The sequence below is a fragment of the Manduca sexta genome, chromosome 23 (assembly GCF_014839805.1).
Source record: "Manduca sexta isolate Smith_Timp_Sample1 chromosome 23, JHU_Msex_v1.0, whole genome shotgun sequence".
NCBI classification, from domain to species: domain Eukaryota; kingdom Metazoa; phylum Arthropoda; class Insecta; order Lepidoptera; family Sphingidae; genus Manduca; species Manduca sexta.
In genome coordinates this window covers 5,731,313-5,743,477 of record NC_051137.1, presented here as the reverse complement: position 1 = coordinate 5,743,477, position 12,165 = coordinate 5,731,313, and the positions used below count along the sequence as shown (strand labels likewise).

The 12,165-nt window shown below is 36.4% G+C and overlaps 2 protein-coding genes across 2 annotated transcripts; one reads left to right on the top strand and one right to left on the bottom strand.

Annotated features, from left to right (window-relative positions):
* Window positions 1-941: 941 nt before the first annotated feature.
* Window positions 942-2,070, top strand: LOC115450534 (small nuclear ribonucleoprotein-associated protein B). The gene is made up of 2 exons (XM_030178585.2): window positions 942-1,078; window positions 1,257-2,070. Exons 1-2 carry the CDS (start codon window positions 1,076-1,078, stop codon window positions 1,818-1,820), a joined length of 567 nt encoding a protein of 188 aa, XP_030034445.1. The 5' UTR covers window positions 942-1,075; the 3' UTR covers window positions 1,821-2,070.
* Window positions 2,071-4,783: 2,713 nt separating this feature from the next.
* On the bottom strand, window positions 4,784-11,398 carry LOC115450536. Its single transcript, XM_030178586.2, has 5 exons — window positions 10,865-11,398; window positions 8,013-10,599; window positions 6,803-7,038; window positions 5,974-6,470; window positions 4,784-5,204 (listed from the first exon to the last, which is right to left on the bottom strand). Exons 2-5 carry the CDS (start codon window positions 10,592-10,594, stop codon window positions 4,875-4,877), a joined length of 3,645 nt encoding a protein of 1,214 aa, XP_030034446.2. The 5' UTR covers window positions 10,595-10,599; window positions 10,865-11,398; the 3' UTR covers window positions 4,784-4,874.
* Window positions 11,399-12,165: the final 767 nt, after the last annotated feature.

Below are 12,165 nucleotides of genomic sequence, written 5' to 3'. Positions count from 1 at the left end.
CACATGAGTTCAAACAAGTGTTCAATTATTTTTGCTATGTGTGGCGCCGCCCCGGCATAAGGTTCTTAACATTATCGATAACTACAATTTGACACATCTCTATGACAATTAAAATCATTTGTAAATTTTGAATTATACTTAATACAATGAAATAGTCCAAACATTCTGTGAAAACTATACTTAGTTGATGTAATTTAAAAGCATATTCTGAAGGTACAATTATCTTATGTTTAGGAAAAAAATGCAAATTCTGCTGGAAAACTCTCATGTGAATGCAAGTCTAATGTGAGCTAATACAAACCAGTGCCATCTACCGCGCAAATGTGGCAGTATTTCGTAATCAGTTTTAGATAGATTATTTGCTTCATCATGGTAGATTGAGTAACCATCGTGTGAGTGCAAAATTTTTGTATGACAAATATTCATTCTATAATATTATAATCTTAACGAATGCTTTTTAGGCCCTAATTTCCATATTTATATGAATATTCAGTGCTCCTACTATGCTTCAACATGATGTAAATTTAGAGGAAGTACGTAGATACTAACTCAAAAAAATAAATAAGATGAATGGTTTTTTTTTGAGTCTTAAAATTTTCAGTGATAAATTTAAACGAGCAATCGATCGATATTCGAAATCGGAATAATTTTCAACTAGCAATAAACGCTTGAATAAAATAAATTACTTAGATCGTCCATAAGGTCGAGTTTCGCGAGTTTCTCCGTTACGTCATGTTAGCTGGCTAACAAACGAGCTCGAAGACGTGAGATGCGCTATTTTATTGGTGACGTGAAAATTACCCAAACAAAATGGTAAATATTATTATTAATCCGATAAATAATTTAAGAGCTTGATCCTCATTATTTTTGATTTATTATAAAATTTTTCAAATATTTTTGTTCTTTTAATTGAATCGATTTGTACATAAATCGAATCCACTCTCTAGTTGAAAGCGGCCATTGTTGTAAACAATATTTTTGATCGGTGTCAGTTGTCAAGAAAAGCCGAAACTGAAATTGGAACTCCAATATTTGTATAGATATCTAAAAATTACTTGATAATCACAGCAACAAAATGGTAAGTGTCGTATTTTGATTACGAATATGATTGTGTTAATTACTTTTTTGTTAATATTTATTGGCTTGTTGAAAAATAAAGACCGCCAAACTAAAAAAACGCCGAGTATATTTGTCTTAAACTGTTGGGATTAGAATGTATATAACATGAAAATAATCTATAACATGTTTGTTTACAGACGATCGGAAAAAACAATAAGATGCAACAACATATAAACTACAGAGTCAGAGTAATTTTACAAGACTCTCGTACATTTATTGGAACGTTTAAAGCCTTCGATAAACATATGAATTTGATATTAGGAGACTGCGAAGAATTCAGGAAAATTAAGTCTAAAAGCAGTAAAACTGCAGACAGAGAAGAGAAAAGGACTTTAGGATTTGTTTTACTTCGCGGGGAAAATATTGTGTCATTAACTATAGAAGGTCCGCCTCCTCCCGAAGAGGGCCTACCTCGCGTGCCACTGCCCGGAGCAATGGGCGGTCCTGGCGGTGGTAGGGCAGCTGGTCGCGGCGCTGGACCGTCAGGAGCGCCACCAGGCCTTCAAGGACCTGCTCGGGGTGTTGGGGGTCCTTCACAACAACATATGGCCCCAGGATCACGAGGACAACTCTCTGCGCCACCACAAATGCGTGGCGGCCCCATGATGGGAGGCCCACCACCAGGAATGATGGGAGCGCCTCCTGGTATGGGTCGTGGTGGACCAGGAAGTCGGGGACCCCCTGGGATGCGACGCTATTAGTGTACTTAGAAGTAAATTTAGGAAATAAGTGTAAAATAATTCATTGCAAGCAGTGTTTACAATGCATATTATTCAAAAGAATAACATCAGTGTTGGAGTAAACACAAATGCAATCAAGTAACAAAAAATGCATTGTACAAGCATTGTAACTTAGAAGGTAATTAATTGCCAAATATGTGTATTTTTTCCAATAATTTAAGGAAACATGGAAAAAAATTCAAGTGATTACATTAAAGAAGTGATTACAATTGGTTTTTATTTATGTTGATTAATAAGTTTATTATTCATTATATTCAATTCTGCAAAACTAGGTAGTTATAGTGGAGACTCGATTATCCAGTCAATTATACACATACACAAATATCCAAATTGTCAACAGAAGATAATGCTTTGCATGAAAATCAGAGTCCTTAACTAATTTTGTAAATTATTTTAATAATAAACTATGTTATCCTTGAAATTATCTTGAAGATTGTTATACTAATAGATAGTGCAAAAAATTGCTTTGCTCAAATAACTATAATTTAATTATTCAAATGCTTCACAACATCAAACAAAAAAATATGTAACTAGTCTTTTGATAGGAAGCAATTGCACTTTTGGAACTTTTGCACACTGGAAACTACTTTCAGAAATACAATCTTACTAAGCATTAAGCCTTATGTAGAGAAACCAATTCTTGCCAGCAATAATTGTCTTTTGAATATCCGTCAAGACTGTATATGCCATCATGGCGAGACTTGCCTTGCCATTATGCATGTTCAGATGTAGTGACAATTTTAAGTAAATTCATATAATTATGTACGATCAATAATTAATTCATTTGCATTAGCCTTTTGCATGCTGTTCTGTGCTAGTCAGACATGTTCTATCACATATTCCATAAGATATCGATGTAGGTTATAGGCCTTTGCTACATCATAGAATAAGTAATATGTTAAGCAAGATGCCACATTTCACCACCCTTGATGGTCTGTTAATTCTTATGCTAGGTGCGTACAATGTCTGAAATATTTTTGAAAGTTCAGTGTTCTTAACTGACCTGACTAACTCCTGCCTTGTGTATCTATTACCTTGCAACTATGACCATTATTTGTAAATTTCTGATAATTCTAGGTGCAATAAATATGATGGTGTTCATAGGAATGGTGTTGTGATGAATTGACATCAATAGTATTTTTGAATAGTATTTTTTATGACAAGGTAGGCAAACAAGCAGGTGTGTTACCTAATAGTAATTAGCCTTATTGAGATGAACATCCATTATGCTCAAAGAATGGGATATCCCATCATAAAGAAATGGTGATGGAGAAAGCAAAAACAATTTATTTTGGTTCAACCTAAATGTCTCACTGCCATTTCATAGTTTGCATATAGGCCCTTTTGTGATACAACCATAGTAGCCATGCAGCAAGATACACACATAAAACTGTAATAATATGATATTATTGTAAGTCATACCATGACAACTGAAGACACCTGTAGAAATATTGGAATTTCTTAAAACAATTACTTATTGGCTATCTTAAAAGTATAGTTTAGCCATGCTGATAATGTTCTTGTTCCACATAAACATTTATGGCAATACAAACAAATTACCCCAACATAAATCAAAACATCTGTTATGTAGCTGAGTATATTGTAATTTTAAGGTATGCTAATAATCGTGGGTGGCATAGTCTGTTCAGACAAAACGATGTGGCGCTACACCCAAAAAGCGCACCAGGTGAGCTGGGGCATACCTACGTACAAAGTGTATTTCTTTGTAGGACGCTGTAATAGCACGAAGGCCACTAACTATGGCGCAGTTTCAGTATAGTCGATTTATTGCTTTTACCATTAGGCTGTGAAATTGCAATGATGTCCTGGATTTGTCTGTCAGCTGTGTGAGAGTCAAGAACTCAAGACTGCCTCGACGGAGTAATCGTATCGTGTACGCGGTAAGACTACCGTTCTGAGGTCTCGGGTTCGAGTCCCGGGCTGTGCAAAATGCGCGTCGCTTATTACATCATGGGACAAAATACACATGGGGAAAAGTTTATACACTAGTTGCGCCTCTGTCTACACCATCGGGGATAAATGAATGGCCCTCAGGCCTTTAGCATGTAGTACTAGTACTTACTGTGTATGTCTTTTTTATCATACTCACGACGGTTATAAAAGAATTTACATTTCGTTTTTAAATAGGTAAGTATACTTATCTATTCTTTCATCTGGTTCGTTAATTTATATACAGACGAGACTGCTCGCGGCTCCGCCCGGCTGAAAATCCTTTTCCAGAATAAATGACCCACTGTGTAAAGAAACAAATCGACGCTTGAAAGGCAATCATATCTAAGCGACAAATATACCGAAAATGTATTCTATAAAAATTTAGTATCGCCATATTTTTCTGCGTCATTTGATCTAGGTTTTGTGGGATAAGTTTATATCATTGGGGTATATTTTTTTATAAAATAAAAAGTTTAATTGTTATGAATTTTCATATTAAAACCGAAACTTTAAATCACTCTACTCAAAAATTTACTGATTGTCGCTTAGATATTATTGCCTTTCAAGCGTCGAAATGCATGTACTATAGTGCACAAATATTTACTACAATTTTTATTCCGGAGATTGCTCCGGGGTAAAAAATAATCTTGGTCCTTTTTTATAGATTAATCATGGGTACTACGTGCCAAATTTCAAAATCGTTTTAGTGGTTTAGCCGTACAATCGAAACAGACACACAAATTTACTTTGGGATTTATAATGGTATAAATGTTTTCTCAAAATAATTTTCATCATCATCAGCCGCAGGATGTCCACTGCTAAACGTGGACCTCCCCCAGAGTTTTCCAGATTGAACTATTGAAAGCGGCCAGCATCCAGCGACCTCCTGCGACTTTTATGAGGTCATCTGTCCACCTCGTGGATGGACGTTCGTAGCCTCCATTCCAGAACCTTCTTATAAAATAATTTTAGACATTCAAATAAATAATGTTTTATTTAAGTATTTTTACCATGACTGTTTCATCTTAAACAACCATGTTTTGGGACAATATCTTATTGTATCTAATGGCAGTAACCGCAGGATGGATGGCACCGCTTGCCGTCGACACCACAGCGACACCCGGCGCTGGTGTCGCCGCGGCCTGCTGGACCCCACCTGCGGCCACGCGTCACCCAGCAGATCTCGGTCTTACAAGCAGAACATTTCACCCAATCGCAGCCCCACATTTTTGTGATGATGGCTTTACATTCTGGGCATTCGAGTGCTTCCCCTTTGTTGATTAGATTGGTAAGTAAGGCTCGAGTGCTGTCATCGGATTTATTTGAATTTGGATTCGATACAGCTTGAAGCTTAGATCGATATTTATCGCAGGTTTCTCCCTCGTGTATAGCCTAGAAATAAAATTAATTTTGTCTATATTAGGTTTTTATAAATAAAGTGTAGCCGATAGCTGGGAACCGCTTTACTGAAAGCAATCATCTGATTAGGTACCAAATTCTTTATTTTGTGTAATAGTTTTATTTAAGAATAGTAAAGACTACCTTTTAAAATTATTTAGAAAGTGGGCTAGAATAACAGTGAAAATTAAACAATAAAGTACTTATAGTAACTACTAAGATTCATAAAAGAATAATATTTAATCCACTAAAATCATCTGCTCAACTTCCTTCTTATTTAGTCAATCTAAGCCGTTGACGATTGCGCACAGAAACTCAGCTCCTCGTTTTGTAAAAATGCGTGTGGGTCGCAATTTGAGCAATGTGCGCGCGTTCGGCTGGCATTGGCGCGTAAATAAATGATAGGCTATTGTAGAACTGTGGCGTTCGCAACATCTACATAAATATTATAATGTAACGTTTTGGTAATATTTTAATGAAGAAACATGTTTTATTTAATTTAAGCCGATTTTCTAGCAATGTTACCTCGTTTCTTGAGGAAAAAAAATCCGGGATATTAGCCGAGACCCTCCCCCCTTTCCCCACAGTAAGATTAGATAAGATTTGGCTCGATTTCCTCCGCTCCCTAAGCGTCTCTCGTAATTAATGGACGCTCCCTAATATTCAGATTTGCCCAGTGGGTAATACTGTAAAGGTTGGTAGCGATCGGGCCACTAGAAGTTACTTCGGTTTAGATAATTAGTGTTATTTTATATTAATTTACCTGACATGGCACACAATTGCTGTGTTTGCATACAGGACAAAGAAATCTTCGAACACCAGGATCGCACAGAGCCCAGCCAGTGCAGTCTCTAGTGCGGCAATGGAATGCGTTTCGCGTGCCACTTTCAGCCGCAGCTAAACCACGTGCTAACCATTTCTCGTATTCTTCTGGCGACACGAGTCCGCGAATTTCTCGTTCTTGTAATACTCCGCTGCAACCCATAGCTGGACAAGATATATCTGGCTCTTCGCTATGCTTTACGACATCCGCTAAACAATCTTTGCAGAACATATGAACACATTCGCGCAATACTACGCCACTTCCCGCTTTGCATTCTTCTATACAAACACCACATTCGAAAACTTCAGCATTAGGTACTAAAGCTTGTTGTTCCAATTGTACTAACTCTTTATAGACGTTATTTCCTGTGTTATTATCTGCATTTGCGACGTTTGGTGTTTTTGTATTAATTCGAGATATGCCTACCGCATGAGGGTCTGAAAATTAAAAATCATTTATGTAAGTACTTACATGAATAGTTAAGACCATTTTATTATATCTGTAATCGAAATTCCTATCTAACTATTTTTATACAATTCGGTAGGCTAGTTGAGCGTGGAACGGACTATCGAGACGAATGTCCGCAGGTTCAAATCACCTTATTTATAATTCTTAAGAAAGATGTGACGGGAATCAATAAAGTTAAAACATACGGACTAGTAATGCTAGTAGATAACAGCTGATATTAGTACCTAGTTATTTAGAAAATACACTGCATTATTTGAGTGCCTAGGTACATCAGATACCACTGATCCTATATTATACACACCTGTTTCCACGAGACAGAGATAAAATGGGGCATTAAATTCAGATCCTGCAAGTGAGAGGAGAGCGGTGTTATCATCAGTACAAAGGGTGCGACCGACAATCCAGCGTTGTAAATGTGAGGGAAGACCAAGTGCAGCCTCAGCTTGTCGCCTTAAGTCCCCAACAACAGCTTGACGTTGAATTTTTAATTTAATCGGACCTCTAGTAGCTTCCTTATCTTCAATCCACACGGATATTCTGAAACATTAAGACAAGAAAATAAAATTTCAATTTAAAGTTTAACTTTAACTAATTAATTAACGTAATATTTTATTATTTCATGTCGATATGACATTATTATTATATAAAATATTTAACTGAATTTCAATACGAGACGATCAATTAATAAAGGTCATGACTTCGTATAAACTTAGAGAGCAATTTCACCCACATCTAACTTTAGGAAGCCGCGATAGCCTAGTTAGTTGTGGAACGGATTGCCGAAACGAATGTCAGCAGGTTCAAATGCCAAGGGCACACACCTCAAATTTCAAAAAAATATGTGAGTATTCTTTGTGAATTATCGTTTGCTTTAAAGGTGAAGAAAACATCGTGAGGAAACCTGCATACCTGAGAAATTCTCTATAGGAATTTTAGAGGGTGTGTGAAGTCTACCAATCCGCTCTAGGCCAGCGTGGTGGACTAAGACCTAATCCCTCTCAGTGAGTAGAGGAGGCCCGTGCCCAACAGTGGGACAGTATATAATACAGGGCTGATATTAGTATTATTATTATATAACTTTAGGCTTCATATCTTACAGTTATTAAGTACTAGAGACGTATTCAATTGTTTATGGATCACTCAAATATTAATTTTTGTTAATGTGAAAATTTAACCCGCGGCTTCGCGCTTCTCACCTGGTTCATCACCCGCTGCGCTATACAGGCTTACAAATACAATGATCATAACAAAGTGAAAACCACAATATTATCTTTACATATTATAAAACAAAGTCTCCCGCTGCGTCGGTCTGTCTGAACGCGTTAAACTCATAAACTACCGAACGCATAGCGATAAAATATTTTGCTATGAGATAGTTTAAGACCCTGGGAAGGATATAGGTTACTTTAAATATATCATGTAATAATCCAAACCTCGTGCGAAAGCTAGGTATTTATAACTTTAGATCACTTGCATATACCTAATAAACTTAGAAAAGCCGTAATACTTACGAAACATCCGTATTTCCTTTATCTTGTGGTGGCAAAACTTCAAACTGTGAGACATTCTGAGAAACTTTATTAAAAAGTGGTTCACGTTTTTCTGATTCATTTTTTGAAGATGACGGCACAGCCTTATCATTTTCCGAAGAATCTTTTATTGTTGTTGCACTTTGCGATTTTTGTGCTGAGGATGCGATTGGTGTGATTTCTGTAGTCTTCTTAGAAAGTACACCAGATTCGGTAGGCACTATTACATTATTGATCTCTGTTTTATGTGAAATATTTTTTGTTGCTACTGTTATTAATCCTATGGGATTTCCCTTTGGAGCGGTTGAAGATGATGTAGATGGTTCAGACATAATCCGCGACGAAAATGATAACACAGAACAGGATAATCGCAGTTGTGCTAATTTTATAGCCGCTTCGGCTGCAGCATGTTCATCGCCATTGGCTATGGATTTCTCAAGTTGATTGATCAATTCCCGCCTTTTGATGTGTTGATTTATTCCATCCGTGTCAATTGCTTTTATTTTGCTCTCGTTTTCCAATATATCTCTGGAAGTAGACGGATGCGCATCACTTTTATTTTTTATGTCATTTATATTTTTCGTTGCATTTTTATCTTCTATCTTTGAAGTAGCATTTGATAACACTGGTGAAGTCACTTTTTCTGAAGTAATGTTACCCATGTTAGAGCCTTCTTTATTATTAGTAACATCATTCATTTTACCATTCATATTTTTCGTATGCGAAATAATTGATGTATTAGTTATTTCCGGTTTTTTAACTGCAATATTTTCTGACTTTACTGGTATTTGATTGATAGTCTTATTTTCAGGTTGGGTTAATTTATTAATAGGAGATTTTGTTTCAGTATGTAAGGGATTTTCAGACGGCGTACTTTTTGATTCCGTGTTTTTTGGTACATAAACTGGGTTTAATAACAATGATATCCTTAACGGAGATTGCAGATTTTTATTTTGGCCAGACGATCCAACCAATTCAGATTCTCTTTTTTGGATATTTACTGCGAGAGGAGGCTTTGATAATATATTTTCAACCACCTCACGATGTGCAGATGAATTTTGGGTAGATTCTTTAGATTTTATATTTCGGTCATTCGGTATTCCGAAATAATTTTGTTTCGCTTCATGTTGAATTACCAACGGCGTCGTAGTTATTACACTTTTGAAAGATTGTAAAGGAGTTGAATTTTTTGAATACACTATGTTATTTCTGAGACCGGATGTAGATGGTTTTGTAGATATTGATGCTTTATCTTCATTACTGACGTGAGCTCCTATTCTAAGAGTTGGAGTTTCTGAAACAATATCTGTTTTAGACACTGTATGCACAGAAGTTACTTTATTTTCATTTGGAACATGTTTGTTTTCATGTTTCGGCCTTTTAGGTAGAGAGTCTTTCATTTCTTTCAACATTTCTTTTAACTTTTGTTTATCTTCACTTTTGTTTTTACTTCTGGAAGATGGACCCGTAATGCCATTTTCTGTTTGTGTGTAATTATTACAAGCACTTGCTGCTGGGTCGTTTGTATTTATAGATACTTGTTTGCTTTCAAATATGCAGTAAGGACAATCTGAAACAGATGAATCATATTTTCTTAAACATTTTATACAAAACCAATTATCTGCCTTTGGTTTTTTGTCACCGTTCTCCAAATTACTTTGCTGGGGATGTTCATCAGGCTTCGAGATTTGTTTTAAAGCTTCAAGTTTTCCATTTTCTATTATGGAAGCTGCTTGTTTATCTAATTCACTAATACTCGGCAATATTTTTACTGCGGACGTATCAACAGCGGAATTCCTTTTTCTGTTTTCAAATATATGTTTCAAAAACCCTTTTTCTAAACGCGTTTTTGATTCTTTAGAGGTACTTCCTTTTTTAACAGTTTTTTCTGAGGCATCCGTCGACATCTTATTAGTGTTTTGCAAAGACCCATCCTCGCGAAGAGCTTGTGAATTCATGTGTATAGAAAAGTTGTTTGATATATGATCTCTATCTTTAATTTCTTCGATCAATTTTATTGGCGGTTGAGGAGCTGGTCTTTTTCTAGGACCTCTATAATGCGTCGCTGAAGATCCAACAGAAGCGCGGCCGGGTGGAAGAGGAGCACGACGTTTACCAGGCACATGCACAGCACGTCTTTGAAAACATTCACTTGTGGCTCTTCGCTCCCGTTCCCGTTTATTAGATATATCACTTTCAGCTCTTCGAGCTGGTGGTAGGCTGAAGGCGTCGTAACTATTAATGCCTTCACTTCTATAGAGACCGTATTTCCTGTGTAAAGTGAGATCTCGTTCGTGCTGACGTCGTACAATTCTTTCCTGAACTCTTTTCCTATACGTGTCCGTAGGTGGACTTGGAGGTGGCAAAAACACTGGGGTATTGTTGACGTTATAATTTCCAGGTGCTAAAAATGCAAAGCTTGCAGCTGTCCGATCTGACCCGACACTTGATAAACTTTCGTTAGAAGAAGCGTGGTCGTCGCGACGCAGCCAGTTAAAAAGGGTCCACAAACCCCCAGACAATGGACGAGGCCGAGATGCCACACCTTCCACGTCTCCGTTCATTACCTCTGTAATATAAAGTTATAACGTTAACACCTTCCATATTTAAAATCTTTTGTTGTGTCTAATTGGAAACGAGTTCTGTAGAATATTTTGTCAACACTTTGCTGTAGAACATAACACTTGGTCTAATTTTGTTTATATTTGACTGTAAATATAAGTGCCGTTAGTATACACGAATAAAATTCTGACACGAATAAGGGGAAATGGAGCAGTGTAATGTCGGCAAGACGTGGGTCGAGTAGGTCAAATAAATCAGCCGCTGGTACTTACGATTTGATGAAATGAATCAGCGACGGCTAGTTCGGTTCGCAAAACTAGAGCACAAAAGCCTCAATTTTGAACATTTGGATGAACTTGTGGAATAATATTCCGCACTTCACATAATTTATTCACTCAAAAATGTAAAGGTTGCTTAAACGTCTAAAATACGCTAATCACGCTTTGTTATTGAAGTAGATTAAAAAAAATAACAATGTATTAGCGCGCAGCTGGACTGACAGTGAACAAAGCGAGGTCAATCTAGAGCACTGAGTGTGAGCAGTGTCCGCACCACGTTCCGCCCGCCCATCTATATTTAGAAGAACTTCGCGCCTTGATTTTTGCTATTTTAATTTCATTCTCGTTTCCCCTACTCACTTAAGTCTGTCTTCCTGCTAGTTTTTATGTTAAATGCCTCCGTTAACAATTTCTGTACCAATTTCACTAAATACAAGGAGTTTACACTTGTATTTTGCGCTCACAATAAACTTAAAATTGGATCTACTACACATACTTGTTGAAATTCGTATACATTGTTCTTGTTTTATTTGCGTCCTTGTCCCACTAATAGACAGGCGCAGTAGGTATATTATGAAGAAACGAAGATCCTCTAGTTAGCACATTTTATAACTTCTAGTACTTACCAAATAATGTGTATGTAAGCATTATAGGTCTACACTGCAAAGTTAATGCCGAATCGCATGTTCTCCTTTTACAACAATAATACAATATATTATTTTTATTCATACATATCTACTTGATTATTACAAAAAAAATCTAAGTTGTAGGTACGTAGAAACTATGCGCAGAATTTCTTGTAAAATGTATGAGGGAAATAATATTATGTAAAACAAACAAGTGACACGTCAATATAAATATTCGCATACCTTGTACTTGACAAAATGGATTTCAACGCAATTGAATATTATGAAAACCGATGCAGTTGCGACACCCTCGCGCGGTCGCGCAGGGGGCTAGTAACCGGTGGTTAGAGTGTAGTAGTGGATTCAAATCCTGCACTGGAATGTTAGTGTAATTCATAAAACATTTGTTGTTATAAATATGTTTCTTTGTGGTTTAAATTTAAAAGTCCTTTAATTTCTGAAACACACCATATAAACCCTGTAATACCCTATGTAATCGCCAACCTTGGACTAGATATAAATGTAAACAAATATTATTTATAGATATTACTTGCCCACTTTTCGAATACATCATTCCTTTTTAGGGTTTCCTAATTATGCTCTCTTATGTAAGAAAACTATTTTTACGTATGAAACATTAAATGCTTATCTGTGTTTAGTAAAGTTTGC

What these genes read in the sequence shown, in the direction of transcription:
- LOC115450536 (XM_030178586.2), bottom strand. Translation starts at nt 10,594, where the DNA reads ATGAACGGAGACGTGGAAGGTGTGGCATCTCGGCCTCGTCCATTGTCT. An exon ending in AAAGGAAATACGGATGTTTC is followed by an intron (nt 7,039 to 8,012) that starts GTAAGTATTACG and finishes TTAATGTTTCAG; the next exon opens with AATATCCGTGTGGATTGAAG. An exon ending in TCTCTGTCTCGTGGAAACAG is followed by an intron (nt 6,471 to 6,802) that starts GTGTGTATAATA and finishes TTTAATTTTCAG; the next exon opens with ACCCTCATGCGGTAGGCATA.